The sequence below is a fragment of the Anastrepha obliqua genome, chromosome 5 (assembly GCF_027943255.1).
Source record: "Anastrepha obliqua isolate idAnaObli1 chromosome 5, idAnaObli1_1.0, whole genome shotgun sequence".
Taxonomy (NCBI): domain Eukaryota; kingdom Metazoa; phylum Arthropoda; class Insecta; order Diptera; family Tephritidae; genus Anastrepha; species Anastrepha obliqua.
The window spans coordinates 13,290,196-13,308,563 of NC_072896.1; the positions used below are offsets into that span (position 1 = coordinate 13,290,196).

The 18,368-nt window shown below is 34.0% G+C and overlaps 1 protein-coding gene across 1 annotated transcript in view; it reads left to right on the forward strand.

The window, feature by feature from the left end:
- The window catches only part of LOC129247446 (uncharacterized), a 311,844-nt gene that overhangs the window by 251,188 nt on the left and 42,288 nt on the right, over positions 1-18,368 (forward strand). The window contains exon 14 of the mRNA XM_054886576.1: positions 1,386-1,518. Coding sequence (XP_054742551.1) covers positions 1,386-1,518 — 133 coding nt within the window. The remainder of the gene's footprint in view (positions 1-1,385; positions 1,519-18,368) is intronic.

Below are 18,368 nucleotides of genomic sequence, written 5' to 3' on the forward strand. Positions count from 1 at the left end.
GTACATGATATTCCAGAGTACAGGACCTAGGACCGATCCCTGCGGCACGCCAGCAGTAACTTAGTACCTTTTTGTTCCAGCACTGCTCTCATACATTAGTTCTCTCTCAGAGAAGTAACTCCTTAATATCCTGAGAAGAAACGGCGGAATGCCAATTTCATACAGATTATTCAAGATGTGCGACCAGCTTGCCGAATTAAAGGCGTTTTTGACATCCAATGTGGTTACAGCATAGTATTCCTTGGTGCCCCAACGCCACCGCTTTCCTTCTAATGCTTTAGAAGCCGTTTTGACAACCGTAGTAACTGCATCAATCGTCGAACGGTTTCTCCGGAAGCCAAACTGCATTGTACTCAATGCTCCCTTCCCCTCTAGTTTAGGCAATAGTCTATTGCAAATAATACGCTCGAGTATTTTGCCTGTTGTGTCCAGTAGGCAAATCGGCCGGTACGAGGACGGATCATCGGCTGCTCCTTTTCCTTTTGATGTCCTTCGTGTCCAGCCTAATAATACTGTGCTGAAGTTCCCTAACAAATTGATTGTAGTTTATAGAAAGGCTGTCAAATCCGCCTGACTATCTGAAAGTATGTAAATGTGGGTTCCTCTCATTTTTCTTCGGAGACATTTCCTTACACACACCTCTATGGCATGCACTTCTGCCTGGAAGATTGTTGGGTAGAGAACCATTAGAATCTTTTTTTTTTTTTAATTTATGCCCATTGATTCTTTTGGTATGCTAAAAGGCTAAAAAAACTTAATAATTATGAATATCAGATGTAAACAAAAGCTACTGGCTTAGTGTGTGTTCTAGAGCAAGAGTAGAGGATTACAAAATTAACCAACCTTTTTCAAGTGTTAAACGATTACTTCCGCTGAGGTGAGACATTTGCTGCAAGCCTATGTTCGTTCGCTCAGAAATATTCAGCTCTGAGTGCCAGCAAAATAAGTTATTTAAATAGAAAATTCTATTTGCAACATTTCAATATTTAATCTATGGTATTTAAATTTGCTGTAATTTTCCGTAATAAATTATGAAACGCATCGGCATACACTGCTACTTGCTGACTTGCTAACTTAGCTCCCAGTAGTCGAGTATTTTGATATGATTACTTAATTACACACCAAACTATTTCTGTTGTTATAACTAATTACCAATCAGCCTCATCTACTGCAACATTTTCATTTCATTAATTCTCTCCACACAGCACAGCAAGCAATATGTATATGCACCCGTGGGTGTGTGTATGTGTCTAAACTTAATTGTGTCAGAATATTGTTTTAATCGCCACTCCATTGCTTATATATACCTGTTATATTTACCTATACATATGTCTGCGTTTATTTGTCTACCTATTTACGCTCCTTATTTTGGTTTCTGATTTCAGTATTGGCCTAATTTACCGCACCGGTTGCTTGTTGGTAATGAAATTATCAACGGATGCATTATTCATTGCATATGTAAATTCAACACAAAATTCATGGTGGTCCTATCCGTTTGGCATATCTTGCGTTTTATTGGTAAGTACAAATGTATATGTAAGTACGCCAGTATGTAGACTTTTAGGCCTCATACAAAATACCATGCATCTGTATGTATGCATCTGTATGTGGTAAGCGAATTGTGTTTAGACGAAAAATGTTGTTATCTCAGCATACAAATGCGATGAATTTGGTTTTATAGGAAGATAAATATACTCACATATGCTTGATAAATATTGTATACAGTGTTGGAAAAAAGTCAGGTACCCCTTAAGTACATTTTTTTCATATAGTACATTTTTTATGTAGGTGGCTTTAAAGAACTTTATTATAACGGTAATTTTATCATATGTGAGTTAATAATCAAGCATTGTCAGCTTTGAAATCCAACGTAGAATCTCTTTTGCCAACAAGTGCTACTCTGGACTAAGTAGGCAACTGAGCAGTAAAGTCCTCTCTCGACGAACAAAACTAACACTCTGCAAGGCTCTCATCATGCCCGTCCTAACGTATAGCGCAGAAGCGTGGACGATAACAACATCCGATGAAGCGACGCTTGGAGTGTTTGAGAGAAAGATTCTGCGCAAGATTTTTGGACCTTTGCACGTTGGCAACGGCGAATATCGCAGGCGATGGAACGATGAGCTGTACGAGCTTTACAACGACATAGACATAACGCAGCGAATACGTTGGCTGGGTCATGTCGTCCGAATCTGCAGCCGAAATTTCATTCCGCAAACAAAATTTGATGGCACTTCTCTGCTCAATCAAATCAGACATTGTAAAAATCGAAAAATGCACTCTTGGTCCTTTGGTAAACACAAGCGTAAATATATTACTGATAATGACATTCACCTGAAAGTTGGCCCAGATGTTATTAACAGTGCTACCAACTCATGGAAAAAATAACTTGAGCGAAATTTTAATTCCGCGAAGTTTGACAAATAAATTCACCTTACTTTTTGCCCACAGCTTCGACTCTGAAAGTATCCGATGCGAGAAAGAAACGACTGGCGCGCTTTGTTAAACCCGGCCAAAATCGCGTAAGCGGTTATCGCGCCAATTAAGAAGAAGAAGAAGAATGGCTCTAAAGGAGATAAACAATAAAGTGAATTGCCATAACTCAATATTATGAAGGACAGTTAGAAGGCCGAAAAACAGCGAAATTTTCAGAATTGTTTCTGAGAAAACATTTAAATTTATTGATCTAAAAATTTTTGCACATATTAAGTTATCTTTTAGCTGTATTTTAAGACTTAGTATTAGTAAAATATTTATTTGGATAGGAGCTGCAGCTAATCTCCGGGAGGTCCTCTCAAAAAAGACGTTTTGCGGTGACCACTACATCTCTGAACCAAATCCTCTAAAATTAAAAGAACAAACAAAATTTCGTTAAAGTAATATTAAATCTAGTAATTAGTCGAAGGAATAAGCCAAATTAATTTTTTTTGACAAAGTGGCTGTTTCTAAAAAAAAATTGATTTTTGACCAAAATTTCGGCCCTAAATTGTTTATAAAAAAAATATTTCTGAAACAATATTTAGCAACAAATCTTCGATTAGTTACTAAAAAATATATTTAAGAAGCTCGTGTTAAAATTTGAGATTAATCGGTTTAGCCGTTTTGGAGTAATGTTGGGGACATTTAAAACAATATTTTGTTTTCTAAAACGAATTCTGATGTACCCCAATTTGGGTCGAACTTTTAGTGTGTTTTGTGGGGAGGCAAAAAAATCGCCCATTGCTCTGTGAAAATCATATTCTAGGGATCAAAATAAGAAACTTTGCCGAAGGTACCATACCTCTAAAACGAATTCTGATGTCCCCCAATTTGGGTCGAACTTTTTAGTTTCTTTTCTCATGTAAAGGCCAAAAATGGTGATATTTTGAAATGATTGTATGGGGAACCCCCCAAGGGAGTTCCAAGGGGTGTGCCACTGGCATGGGTGGATCGGCCGTCCAAAGTTAGTGGGGGTCGGTCATGCATTTGGACTCGATTGGAGCACTCTAAATGGGTCAAAGTGGGATTTTTCGTTCGACCCAAATTGGGGGACATCAGAATTCGTTTTAGAGGCATGGTTCCTTCGGCAAAGTTTCTTATTTTGATCCCTAGAATACGATTTTCACAAAGCAATGAGCGATTTTTAAATCGACCAGCCCCAATGTACATTAAGAAAATGAAATAAAAAAAAATCGATTTTTTGAAAATTCGAACCCCCTAAGATCCGTCCTCTCGACATGACCTAGCCGCCATCTGATTCTTAGAACATTAATCAAGCACACAACATTCTCTACTTTTATTTATTGGTACAATTCATGAGTGCATTGTATGCCTCATTCACCGTTGTTGTCTTTGACTGCTTCGAATAGTTTTCTCTTTTTTTCAAATATTTGGCTTTGTCCTTCTCACTTAATGTCCACGACTCTGATCTGCTTCGACGATTATTGTAAATTTTTTTTTTGTCAAATATTTCAAACAATTGGCTTTGCCCTTTTCATTTAATGTCTACGACTCTGATCTATGAATGTTCTTAGCCCTTCAGCTCTTCCTTTGCTTCGTTTTTCGTTTCTATGCCGCTTTCGCACTTTTCATCAAACCAGTTCGAGGTTTTCTTTTTCACATTTTTGTGATAGCGTCTCATAGAACTCTCCACTCTTCTTCAATGTTGTCGGATATCTTACTTTTGCTTATTATTTTGTCAATTTCCTTTGAAAACACTTACGAGTATTTCATATTAATAACCTTTAGGTTATCAGTACTCCTCTTGCCTATTTTCCCGCCTTTAATTTTAGCAACGCTTGAGAGTTTTTATCGGTTGTTAACTTCTGAAGCCTCGCTCATCAGCTATGTTACTTCTTCTTCTGGTGTTGATGAGGATGTTATCTATTTGGTTCACGTGGCTGATTCCTGGTATTCTACATGTTTTTTCGTGTATGATCTTGTGAGGATGAAATTAGATTTTCCGCTTGCTTACATAGTCACTGGCCAGTTTTGGATATTTCCCCACCCAGCGACTGTTTGCCACCTAAGCTAGAGGTGACATTTTTTTAACCTACTTTAGCATTAAAGTCTTCCAACGCAGAATAAAAACATGTATTTATCATTTGCGCTTGCATATTCTGTTGATGTGTACGCCAATAGTATCGTTGCGTTATTAAACGCGCCTTTCTTTACCGCTGTAGTGTAGTACATATTCCTTTCTCCTTATTTCACCGAAATCCTTCTCCCGGATTTCCGGCAAAGCCACCACATTATAGGAATTTCATTAATTTTGCCCGCTTGTAGCGTTGTTCTAATATTAAAAGATCCAAGTTTTCAATCTATTTTCCGATTTTGATTTGCAAAGTTTCCAACATTTTTGGGTTTATCACGAGACTCTTGTTTTGCTTTCATGACAAAATTGTTTCGCTGTGTAGGTTGTCGGTCTAACGTCAGCAAGGCAGATTTTACTGCGATCAGATGGTTTGATTTACCCCAGAAATGGGTGACAAAAACCGCTTTCTTTTTTGTATTAACCATTAAAAATTGCCAGCTCTACTAAAAAAATTTGTTGAAATTAAAGTATTCTTAAATAATGTTCGGTTGAGTTTGTAGTATGTATTTGGTTACATGAGTGGCAATCCTGTCTCAAAATGTATGTAGATTTAAGCGTTCTAACTCAGATTTCAGTGCACCAATAACGCAATTTGCTATTTGACCAACACATTTGATTAATTTTAATTGTTTAGATAGGTGGCAACCCTATTTCAAAATATCAATAAACGTATGTGTCTTTTGCTAAAAAAGACTTGGTAATATTTCATTATCTTGCATATTCACTCTTTGAAAAACACATTTGATTAATTTTAATTGTTTAGATAGATGGCAACCCTATTTGAAAATATCATTAAACTATTCTCACGTATCTTTTGCTAAGAAGGACATGGTAATATTTCATTATCTTGCATATTTCATTCATTTTACTGTTCGGATAGATGGCAACCCTATCAAAAATGTGTTAAAATTATATATTTTTGCTCAGACTTCATTTAACAGCTGTATTGCAATTTGTTGTTTAACCACCACATTCAATTATTTTTAATTGTCAAAAATATGTGGCAACCCTATTTAAAAAACTGAAAACGAACTGAACTAAAATATTGTGACGCACCGTTTGCTTCTCATTCGTATGGTAATTTTTCATTATCTTAAATTTTCCATTCATTTCATTTGTACAGGCAGGTGGTAGCCCTGTTTAAAGATATATTTGCATTAAATCTTTATGAAATACCATTTAATGTATTTTGCTATTTCCAACTTCAATAAAACCCTTTTTTTACTTTGTCATTTCACCGTTCACTTTTCATGTTAACGATTTTCCACAAGCACTCAATACACCAAAGATCGGGCAAAAAGATGAGCCAATCAAAAACTTGTATCTCATTGCTCTGAGGGCAGTTGGCTAACACTTCAAAGCTGTTCGTTTGGGTTGATTACTTTGTTGAAGCTTCCTCGTTGAAGCTATCTCTTCAACAAATCCCTCAATATACCAACGTGCATACATAAATGTCAAAATCCCTGAAATGCCCCTTCATATAGTTTAGTCCAACACCTTGACCACAAAAGTAAATCACCCCTCATACGCATTTTAGATTAACTAACTTGGCAACATTTAAATTCCATCTTTCACCTTTTGGTCTGCATACGCGCCTTTATTCATTGAAATATTTCAGATTACAACTAATTACTTGGATTTGTCAGAGAATGGCACTCTCTTCCTTTTTTGTGCACTTGAATCAAGGTGAACTTTTTTCAAATTCAAACTTAGCTTTCTTTGCTATGCTATGATTACGTGCAGGGACTATTAATAAATGGTTTTTAGATGATTAAAAAAAACTTGATATTATTTGGAATGAAGAGTACGCATGCCATGAGATTATACGTGGCCTACCTCTGGAATGTACAGGCAGTCTGCGGCCTATCTTCAAGAAATGTAATGTATGTTTCACACAATTGGTGCCGGTATGCCGTCCTTCTATTCACTGAATTTTTTTATTTTTTTTTACTAATCTGAATACTTATTCCTTGCCACTATTTCACTTTAGTACCGCGCAGTAGCATAAGCAAAGGAAGATTTCTTGATTGGTTTTCTACTTTTAAATGTTTCTTGCAATTTTATTTTTCTATTTATTAAACATTAAATTCTGAGAAACTTTTATTCATCAGCAGCAATTATCCGAGTGAATAAAATGAGTTCACACCATAAATCATAAACGCCCATTTCCTATGAAAATTTATTATATGAAATTGTAATTTCCTGAGTGGTACTTAAGTTTTGGCTAACACTGTATGTGTAAGTGAGAGTGTGTGCAAAAAAACAAAACGTGTGCTTGTGTTGCTGCAGATAAACATCTGGTACGCCATTTGTCGAATTTTAAACAATTCCACGCAAATATCTAAAAGCTTGGCAATGTGCACTCAGCAAACACATCGAACAACAAAGTTACGTATACGCTCAGACACACTTTTGGGTATTTTGGTTTAATTAGAATTTGCATGTAAATTAAATCTATACGCCACAAATGTGTCATTTAACAGCTTAATTGAATATAAGGACGACTTGATGCACACACACAGCTATACACACACATAAGTATTTATTTATTTATATAGCCTTCTAGGAATAAAGGCCGAGATGAAAATAAATCTCTTTTGCTTGCTTAATTCGGTCAAATTTACAAGTTCGCACAATGTATGGATTTTACGGTAAATACTTGATGCAGCTTTAATTAATTTACTTTCGTAGTTTTATTTCATTCACTCAAGGCCGGTTTAACAAACACTTCAACTTCAATTAGATGCCATTTTCAAGAATACTTAGTTGCGCCTGGCCGCCATTAGTTAATTAAAGTCCAATTAAATTATTGATTTCTTTAGAAATATTAAGTTTAATAACAACTGGTACATTTCGGTTTGTAGTTAATACGAATTATTCTTCAAAAGTTACGTTTTATTCTTCGAAAGTATGACTCGGTTTTCCAATCGGAAATATGCGAGCATAGGCTTTGTTGGAGGCTATAGAGGTGAGCTTCTTGTTACAATAATGGCGCATTCAAGCTATCCGGCTACTATAATATTTCCCAACTAGTGACGCAATATAAGCTCAAACTCCTGATTAGCAGCAGTTTCTAAGAATGTTGGCTATAGCGAACAGACTTTCTCAGACTCAAATTTTAATTTTTTTAATTTATTTAAACTCCTACTACCTTAAAATAGTACACATGTACATACATACACATATTTTTTCATGACTTTATTACTTATAACATACATATGCACATATATATATATATATACATATTTCTTTCCTTTGTTTCTTTATTTGAGTTTTATCTCGTTTGTCAATCATTTTTTTTTTTCGTAGTTTTTGAAAGTCTTCAATTAGTGAAAGATTGCTTGCGAAAATTAAGCATCACTTTAATGAGCAGAAAACCGTCACTTTTGCAACAAGTCACAGCCGCATTTGTGTAGACAGATAACAAACCGAATAACCTTAACCCAAAAAATCTTTACTTGATTTCATGTCCTTGCTTTTTTCATATTGTCATTTGCAGCAGCCGCACATGCGAAGCCTATGACGCAAAACATGAAAAAAATTCACGGACAATTATTTAAGCAGGGGATGTATACCCTGAAAGAAAAAGTTGCAGCAGGAAGTAGAATATAAATTAATTGGGTTTTATTTTATTTCTGCATTTTTTTAGTTTCATTTAAAGCAAATAGGGAGTTTATTATTATTTTTTTTACTTAAGGCTATTTTTTTCTTAGAGTTTTAAATTGAATTTTTTTTACCTTACCTTGCTTCACTAAAAATTAATTTTTAATATACATTTTTTATTATTTCATTCACAAACGTTCTTCATTTTCATCTCACTTTGTTTAATTCAACTTTTTTATACTATTTTCTTCATTTCACTTAATTTTGTCAAATGTGTTTTTATCTTATTTTATTTATACAATTTTCAGTTTTATTTCTATTTTTATTCCCATTAATTTTTTTTTTATTTTTTATATTTTTTTATTATTTATTTTTTATATTTTATTTTAAGTTATTATTATACAATATATTATTTTTTAATTTTTTCTTTTGTTTTGTAATATTGTTCTGTTTCTTGATTTGTTTTGTTTCTTGATTTTTTCGAAAATACATCTCGTCTTATTTTTATTTTTTTGTTATTTAATCTTTTCTATGGAACTTTTTTTATTTTTTAATTTTTTTAGACACCGATACTTTTTTTAATGTATGTAATAAATGTAATTATCTTCCTAAACTCATCTCGTCTTATTTTGTTTTTGTCTAATCTCACTTAAATTTTGGCATATTTTTTTCTTCTTCATGTAATATTTTTCTTTGGATTTTTTTTTTTTTTGCTTTCTTAATCGAATTTCACACCGGTTTAACAAAAAGTAATCCATTGGCGGCCGCCGTAGCCGAATAAGTTGGTGCTTGATTACCATTTGGAGTTCAGAGGTTCGAGTCTCAGTGAAACACCACATTAAGAAAAAGTTTTTTCTAATAGCGGTCGTCCCTCGACAAGCAATGGCAATCCTCCGAGAGTATTTCTGCCATGAAAAAGCTCCTCTTAAAAAATATCTGCCGTTCGGAATCGGCTTAAAACTGTAGGCCCTCCATTTGTAGAACAACATCAAGACGCACGCCACAAATAGGAGGAGGAGCTCGGCCAAACACCTAAAAAGGGAGTACCCGCCAATTATATATATAATCCATTGTCGTTTCCAAATATCGCTCGTAAGCTCATATCATCTTATTTTTATTTTAATTTTCATTTTTTTTTTTGTTTTGGCTAACCTCATCTCATTTAATTTTTTATTTGATTTGATTTAATTTTATTACACCTATTTTATTTTGTTTCATTTTTTTCGTTTGAATTAATTTTTTTGTATATATTTCGTTAGATATATTTTTTAAAATTTTTCTTTTGTTTACTTTATTTAATGTTGTATTATTATTTTATTATTTTATAATTTTTTAATTTTTTTTATTATTATTATTTTTTTTTTTTTTTGTTTTTTGATATATTTGCTTTTTCTTGTTATTTTTTATTTTTGCTTTATTTCGTTTTGCCCGTATATTGCTTTCATTGGATTTTTTTGAAGTGAAACTTCTAGACGTCAATTGGCGAGCGGGAATGGAGAGTAAAATTTCAAGGTCATGCAACGGTTTGGGCATTTCCGTTCCGCGAGAGAAAACCAAGATATAACGTAGAGGAAAAGGAAAATGAGAGAGAGAGCTATACCATATATAGGTACATCTTAGACACACCTTAGGCTATTTTTCCTGAGTTTTTCCTTGTGGTTGCTAATTTCTAGAGAGAAATAACACTGCCTAATTTTTGGCGCTTGTTTGTTGGTGCAAACTTGTAGGAAATATTTTCTTGATGCCTACTGTTTGGGGCGTTTTTGGGTCCGAATTTTTTTGGGGTTTCTTTCTGTGCTACTTTTTGGCGCTTATTTCCGTTTCCTGGCTAGTGCTTGTGCGTACTATAAAGTGCTATCCATTTCGGCGTCGGTTTTATTGGTATGGCCTTGCGGTAATTTGTGCCGTTGCTGCGGTCCTGGAATCGCAGCGTTTGTGCGGGTGATAAACGCTCGGAGTAGTGCACGTTGTTGCCACGGTTTGTGCCCGGCGTTTACCTACACCGCTCGACCCGGAGAATTTTTGTCAATTTTGTGTTTTTGTATTCTCTACAAATGTTGTGAATTTATTTAGATATATATTCTTTCTCTCTCTCTCTCTCATTCTCACTCGAGTCTCTCCCTCTTTCTTTGTCTGCCTTGAAAGTTTCAATACTGTTATGTGTACACTTTTTTTTCGTATATCACACTTTTTGGGCATTGTTCTTTTGGTTATTATACGAGTTATTGGATTCTCCAATATATCTTTTGGTGCTTTTATCTCTCTTAAACTCATCTCATTTTATTTGAATTTTATTCGTTTTTTCTACATTTTCCTTATTTAGTTTTATTTTATTGTATTTTGTTTCGTTTATTTGTTTTTTTATTGCTTGTAGTTGTTTTTTTTTTTTAATTTTTCGTAATCTACTATTTTTTGTTTGGTTTTTATTATTTGTATTTGATTTTCTTTTATCTTAATTAATTGTGTTTAATGTGGTTTCATATAATTTGTTTATGTCCTTTTTTTAATTTTTTTTTATTTCTTTAATTTTCTTTTATACCAATTTATGTTATCTTATTTTCACTTATTATATTTTAAATAGTTTTTCATTTTTTTTTTTTTTTTTTTGTTATTTCATTGTATTTTATTATTTTTTTTTTTTTATCCTGTATTTATATATTATATATATATATTCAAGATTTTTCAATTATTTCAATTTTATTTCGTTATTTCCATTATTTCTTTCTCGTTTCCTTCCATATTATTCAATCTCATTTCATTCCGCTCCATTTTCGCTTGAATTCATTTCATTTATAAGTACTTAATTAGGTTCTAGTCTTAATTCCCTCTGTTCTATTCTATGTCGTTTGTTTCATTTCATCTCTTTCCAATACATTTCATTTGTCTCCCTTTTAACTTCACTTAAACTGCATTGCATTCCTCCATGTTACTCCCATTCTCAATGCATTTAATTTCACTTCATTTTCCGTTCCATGTTTCTTTCCCTTCATTTAATCCCCGCGGCATTCCTTCCAATTATATTTCATTTCATTTCACTTAATGTCGTCAAGGGTATATGCAGGCGGCCCCTATGCGTGTTTGCTTTGTGTTTTGTATGGTCGCACAATTTTCAAGTGTCTGTACGAAATTGCATACTACGCTAAATTGTCGTCAATTTAATGTCACGCACAGGCATGCCTGCGTTCACACAGCCCACGCCGCTATGCCGTGAGCGATGTTAAGGACACGCACACACCCACACGTGCGGTTAAAGTTTAACGCGTGTTTTATACGCGCCTGCCTGTGACGTCTAAACATTTTTGTTTTTTTTTTTTTTGCTTTTTGTGTTTTTAGTTTTTTTCGCAAACATTTTTTTTCGTTGGAATTGTCTGTGTACTTGTTTGTTGTTTGTGTGTATGTGTGCGCCCTTAGCTAAAAGACACGCCCGCAATTATAGAACGTTTTTCTCATTTTCTCACACGTGACTTATAAATTTTTTTCCACTTTCTCTTGAAAAAATGTTTCTCTGCACTGCTTTCATTTCCATTTAATTTTTTATTGCCTTTGCTTGCTTTCAATTAAGTTTTATTTTCACAGTTTGTTTCACTTCTCATACATACTTTTTCTTCTTTTTGCTGGTCTGTTTTTCCTTTTAATTTTGCACACCCACATTTGAAACGCTTTTTTCTTGTTTTTATTTTTTCTCTTCATTCTTTGCCACCGTTTATGTTTATATAGTTTTGTGATGCTGTTTGGGCACTCCCTGTTTTTAATTACTTTTACTGCATAATTATATAACACACGCTCACTTAAACCCCAGCTACGGTCACACACACACATACATGCGTACGCTCACACGTGCTGCTTATTATTTGTTTGTAGTTTCAGTTTGTTGCAGTCACTTGCAATTTTTATTTAACTGCGGCTACCGCTTATCACTGGCCCGCAGTCAGGTATGTATGTATGTGTAATTATGTAGCGCGAAAGGTCAGCATATGCAACAGACAAGCAGCTGCGCTAAGGGGAGAAAAGTTCTAAGCGCACAGCGTTTTTTCGTTTATTAACAGTAAAAGAACTGCAGCAAAAAAGGTCCTTTGCAAAAGTGCTGGTAGACTAAGCCTTCTTTACTAAGAATTAAATGCAAAAAAGTAAATTTTCTTTGACCAGTTGTATGTGAAATAATGTCATGATAAGTTAGGTTATGTCAGATTGGATTTGTACAGCATACATTGAGACTTTCTTGAACTGCGACTTTTATTAAAGTAACACAATAAGAAATGAATTATGTTTGAAAATTTTCTGTCTTGTCTGTTTTAAAAAGTTTGTTCTATTTCATTATTGACCGGTACCATTCTACTACCGGTACCATTCTAGTCAATGACGAACTAGTTTCAATTATTCTACTGTAAATACTAGCCGACGACATCTGAACTGAAATGTTAGACTATATTCGTCTGACATTCCCCTTCAGCGCTGTTACAAACCAACTGCAAATACACTGAAAATAGCAAACTGACCTTCTCGTTAATATACATACATACATATACGCGTAGTACAGCACATACACATTTAAATACTATGAAGGAAGCAATAAAGTTCCTTCTCGTTGATATTTTCAATAATAGTGGAGTGCCCAGGGGTTTTGACCTCGGATCTCGTAGGGACTGAATGAATTGCCATGTAACCAACAGAATTTTCTTTTGTATGCTCTAAATTGTAACTTCTACCAATATTATATTGTGCAATTAATTTTTTCATTGTGTAAACAAAAAGATATGAAAAATTAATATATTGGAGCATAATATTGAGTTGGAAAATTTTTTTTTTAGTTCTACGTTAAATTTTACTTAAATAGATAAAGACAAACATCTTCCCAACGTTATATATTATTGGTTATATTATATTATGGCTGGAAGTGGGATAAAAGAAGTTCTTTCTACCATTTATCCAGAAAATACGATTGATCATATAACGTCAGGACGTGCCTATGCTAGAGCAGTACGTGCTCATACCTTATTGCAGCAAGCTTTAGCACAATTAATTTTTGAAGATCTTAAGGAGAATAATGCGGATTTTTTAAATGTATTGAATGACGAACAAATATCGATGTTTTTTGAAATGTTCAATTACAATGAAATTACAGAAAACCAAGGATTTCAAATGCTGAGTAGAATTTTTGAAGATAAGTTAGTTGAGCTAGAAAATAAAAATAAAACATCAAAACTATGGATTACGTATTTTCGAATGGTAACAATATTGAAAGACTTCATTGCTGCCGACCGTATGGGGGATTGGAATTTACATCTACATAGTATTGAGCTGATGATTCCACTATTCCACGCATCAGGACATTTTCCTTATGCGAAGGCTGCACAAATTTATCTGCAAGATATGAAGGAATTACAGTATATAAGGATCCAGCAGAGTTCGAAAAATATACAACAGGATATTTCACATCTAGGCGATCAGATATTTTTTTTTTCTGGTATTGCAAGTGATCAGACTTTAATGAAAGGAATGAGCGTCGAAGGGGGTCCTTTTAAACGAGGTGCCACTGAAAGTGTAGTTTATAAATGGATCAGAGGAGTTATTTATAGTAAAGATATTATTCAAAGCATAGAAAATTTTTGTGACATATCTTTCAATAAAAGTCATCAACACAGTGATTCTACAGATGCTAGAATAGAAAGGGATGGTATCGATGTAAAAAGATTGGTAGACTTTTTCAAAGAACACAGTCCTTTTCCTGATACAGATGCAATTATGTCAAGTGCCACTGGAATTACCGGTGATAAAAGTATAAATTGTTACAATGCTTTTGAAGAAGGTTTAAAAGTTATGAAGAAAATCGAAGGGAAAAATGTACGCGAATTGAAGTTTTTAAGGAAAGATAAAATAAATTCTCTATTGGCTAAAAATAAAAATTCATGACAATGTTATTCCTGTTGATCTATTGTTGCTGTTTCAACGTATTTGTGTGTTGAAAAAACAGATGATGAACTAAAAACTTATATGAATTATGAACTGGCACCATATCCACTTGCTCTGTTTGAAGATGGCCAAATGCGAAAGACAAAAAAATCAACTTTCTACGAATTATTCCCAGAAATTCAGATCAATTTGAAAAGCTTAGAAAATTTTCATTATGTTATTGATGGAGGCATGTTGTTATATCGTTGCAAATCGCAATTAAATGAAACATTCAAAATGATATGCGAACATTACGTAAGATATTTGAGGAATAATTATAATAACGCATACGTGGTATTTGATGGATATAAGAAGGACGGTATTAAATCTGCTGAAAGGAATCGTCGCGCACTAAAAAATATAAGTACAGATATTGAATTTGATGAAAATGTGCCGTTAAAAATCGCTCAAGATAAATTTCTAACGAATAAAAAAAATAAATCTCGCCTAATCGAAATGTTAAGAATAAAATTAGCTGATAACAATATTTTTACATGCCAAGCGGAAAGCGATGCAGATAAATTAATTGTTGATACAGCAATTAGTTTAGAATCTCAAAATATTGTTGTAATTTCTGAAGACATTGACGTCTTGGTTGTGTTAACGGCATTGACGCTTACTGATCGTGAAATATATTTTTTAAAACCATCCCGAGGCAAAGTTAACCAACAAATATTTTCATCGAAAAGTTTAGAAAAATCTCTACCAGCATGTAAAGAACATGTTCTATTTTTACATGCTTTCACGGGCTGTGATACTACTTCTGCGTTTTACAACAAAGGAAAAATTAAGTTTATCAACAATTTTGAGAAGCGGAATGATCTACATGACTCAGCAGCAGTATTTAAAAATGTACATGAAGATGAAAATAATATATTTCAAGCTGGTATTACATGTATTTTGGGACTGTATAGTGCTTCGGCAAAAATGACAGATTTGAATACATTCAGGTTCAATTCCTTCATCAAAGCAACTGGCAAAGACACAAGTGTTCTTTTATCTTCGTTACCTCCCACATCTGATTCAGCATTTGAACACTTAAAACGGGTTTACCTACAAATCCAGATGTGGTTAGGGAATGATTTAATCATCGAAAATTGGGGATGGAACTATTCCAATAATACCTATCATCCAATATTTACGAATCAATTACCTGCTCCGGAAAATTTATTAAAAATGTTATTTTGCAATTGCAAAAAAGGATGTGGAGCTGCATGCGGATGCCGAAAAAGTGGATTATACTGCAGTGTAGCATGCCTACAGTGCAACGACGACAGCTGTCTACATGTAGCGCCTATGATTAACATCAGCGAAATTGAAGATGATATTTGAAAAAAATGTAAATTTTTCAATAGACAAATTTTTTTGTTAATTAATTTTTTTCTTTTAAATAGTCATAATTTTTTTGTTTTTAATAATTAATTCGATTTTACTTTTATGCTATAATAACAGAAAACAATTTTTTATTTTTTTTTTTTGTATGCTAATTATTTAAATAAACGAATAGTTTACATAATATATTTTTTTTAACATTTAATTATCCATAATCTATTTATTTTTTCATTTGCTTCCACTTCTGTTACAAAAACAATAAATTCTACAACGTTATTTGCATTATAGCACATAAGTTATTGCAATCATAAATTTTTGCTATTTAAAAATCAAATGCACAACTTTTAAATAGGTAGAGATTATTATTTATGTTATTCACAACACATTTTCGCAAAGATAATTTAATTTCATCTAGTCCCTAAGACATCCTAGGTTTTAAAGTTTTTAACGCTCCAGACACTCCACTATAAATTATTTGCGAGTATTTTGCTTCTAAATATTTCTGATTTACTATGTCATTGTTCTAGATATCAAGTACAACCTTCTTCAAATAGATGACCATGAAATTACAAATTTATTTCCCTTTGCACACATAAACACATAAACATTATATGTATTCATGCGTGTATATTAGGGTGCCTCAGCAGAAAAAAGTTGCGATTTTTGAGGTGAAATTTGTTACTATAGGCGTCGATGGACGAGCGAGAATGGAGAGTAAAATTTCAACGCCTTGCAGCGTTTTGGGCATTTTTGTTCCGCGAGAGAGAAAAAAGATATAACGTAGAGGAAAAGGAGAGAGAGAGCTATACCTTATATATATCTTAGATACACTTTAGGCTATTTCTCCTGAGCTTTTCCTTGTAGTTGCTAATTTCTAGTGAGAAATAACACTGCCTACTTTTTGGCGCTTGTTTGTTGACGCAAACTTGTAGGAAAAATATTTTTGGTGCCTACTGTTTGGGGCGTTTTTTAGTCCCAATTTTTTTTTGGGGTTTTTTTTTTTTGGTGCCTACTTTTTGGCGCTTGTTTGTTGGCGCAAACTTATAGGAAAAATATTTTTGGTGCCTACTTGTTGGCGCTATATTTTCTTGGTGCCTACTGTTTGGGCGTTTTTTTTTTTTGTTCCTACTTTTTGGCGCTTATTTCGGTTTCCTGGCTAGTAGTGTGCGTTGTTGCCACGGTTTGTGTCCGGAGATTACCTACACGGGTCGACCCTTTTCCGTTTTTTGTAAATTTTATCTATTTGTATTCTCTGCAAATGTTGTGAATTTATTTAGATATATATTTTCTCTCTCTCTTTCACTGTTCTGTTATGTGTACGACGCTACACGCACTTTTTCATCGGTAAAATTCGATAATTTATAAGTAAAATTAGTTTTTAAAAATATTTCTTCCAAAAAAAAAAGACTCCAGATAAAAAAGTTGATGCTTTAAAAGTCTGCATAAAAATGTCAATCAATAACTTAAATATCATCAAAGTGAGGAGATTTTCGCAAGTATTTTCTAACCAGTCCAGCTCACATGAATCCTAACACAAAATGGCACAAAATCTATCTTCCGGTTTTATTATTATAATTTGGCATGGCATCGTGAAGACGAGTTTGTGTAAATGATCCTAATCAATTTTGTTTCATTTGCGCAGAGTATAAGTTTAAAGAATACCGATTACACTGTGTAACAAAACAAAGAACAACCTTCTATGTTATTGCCCTGCGTTAGCTATAAACAGATTAAAATGCTTAGGAGCTTTACCATATGAGAAGTTAGAATGCCTCTCGGGGTTAGAGCTTCAGCGTTTACTTAAATTCGCAAAAGACTCAGACGTATTACAAGAAATCTACTAGGAGGAAACGTAAAGGTCTAGCTCCATCTGGTAACAACAAGCACCAATAGGTCTATGTGATGGCTTTCAGCACAGATAAGATCTTTAATAAAAGACTCACATTTTATAGACGTTATGACAGAGATCGAGAAAAACGCATGGGTTGAGTTTGTTTGTTTTGTTTAAAAATTTTTGGAGAATAAAAAAGTTCTGATTATTCCCAACAATTCGAAAAACGAATACGTCACTTTCCAAGTCTCGGATGTAAAATGAGCATCAAGTTACACTTTCTTCATAACCACCTCGACTATTTCCCTGCTAATCTTGGGGATCTAAGAGAAAAACAAGGAAGCGATTCCACTAGGAACTTCGTATGATGGAGGAACGCTATCAAGGCTAATGGAACGCACACATGATGGCTGACTATGGTTAGGTTAGGTTGAAGCGGTTGTCCTGTTGCAAACACTCAGGCTCATAGCCCATTGTGATGCCGCGTGGGGTTTTGGGTTGGTCGCATGGTTTTCACCTTTTCACCAAGATCCTTGAATTCTACGCTATTTTTTACCTTTCGTAGCATGTCCGCATATGTCACATCCTTTGACTTTTTCTCGATTACGATCGCATTTGACCTAGTTCGGATGGATTTGCCACCATTTCTTTTCCTTGAAGGTTTTTTCCGCACTTTTGTCCACCCTTCCTTTGACCCAATAGTTTCCGTATTTTGAGAAAGAAGATTATTGCTGTCATTCTTTCTTTTTTTCGCAGATGGGGACTTGGTTGTTGCCTGCGCTGCAGCGGCTTTCGGGCTAACCTTTTCTCTCAGCCTTTTTGCTGACAGAACCGCGCCTCTTAGGGCTACGCTTGCTGTTTTCTGTACTGGGGCAGAAATTGTCAGAGCCTTGCGCTCTTCGGCTTCAAGCTTTGTGATCACGTCGGTATGAGTGCGCTTTATAATGCTGCACATCCTCCTAATGTCACCATGGACATTTTTGCGTGGTTCGACGTATGATAGGAGGTCATCTATCTCATTGTCTAAGCGTTCGACAATCTCATACAACGCATTTGGTTTGGGCGCTGTGGCAATACCTT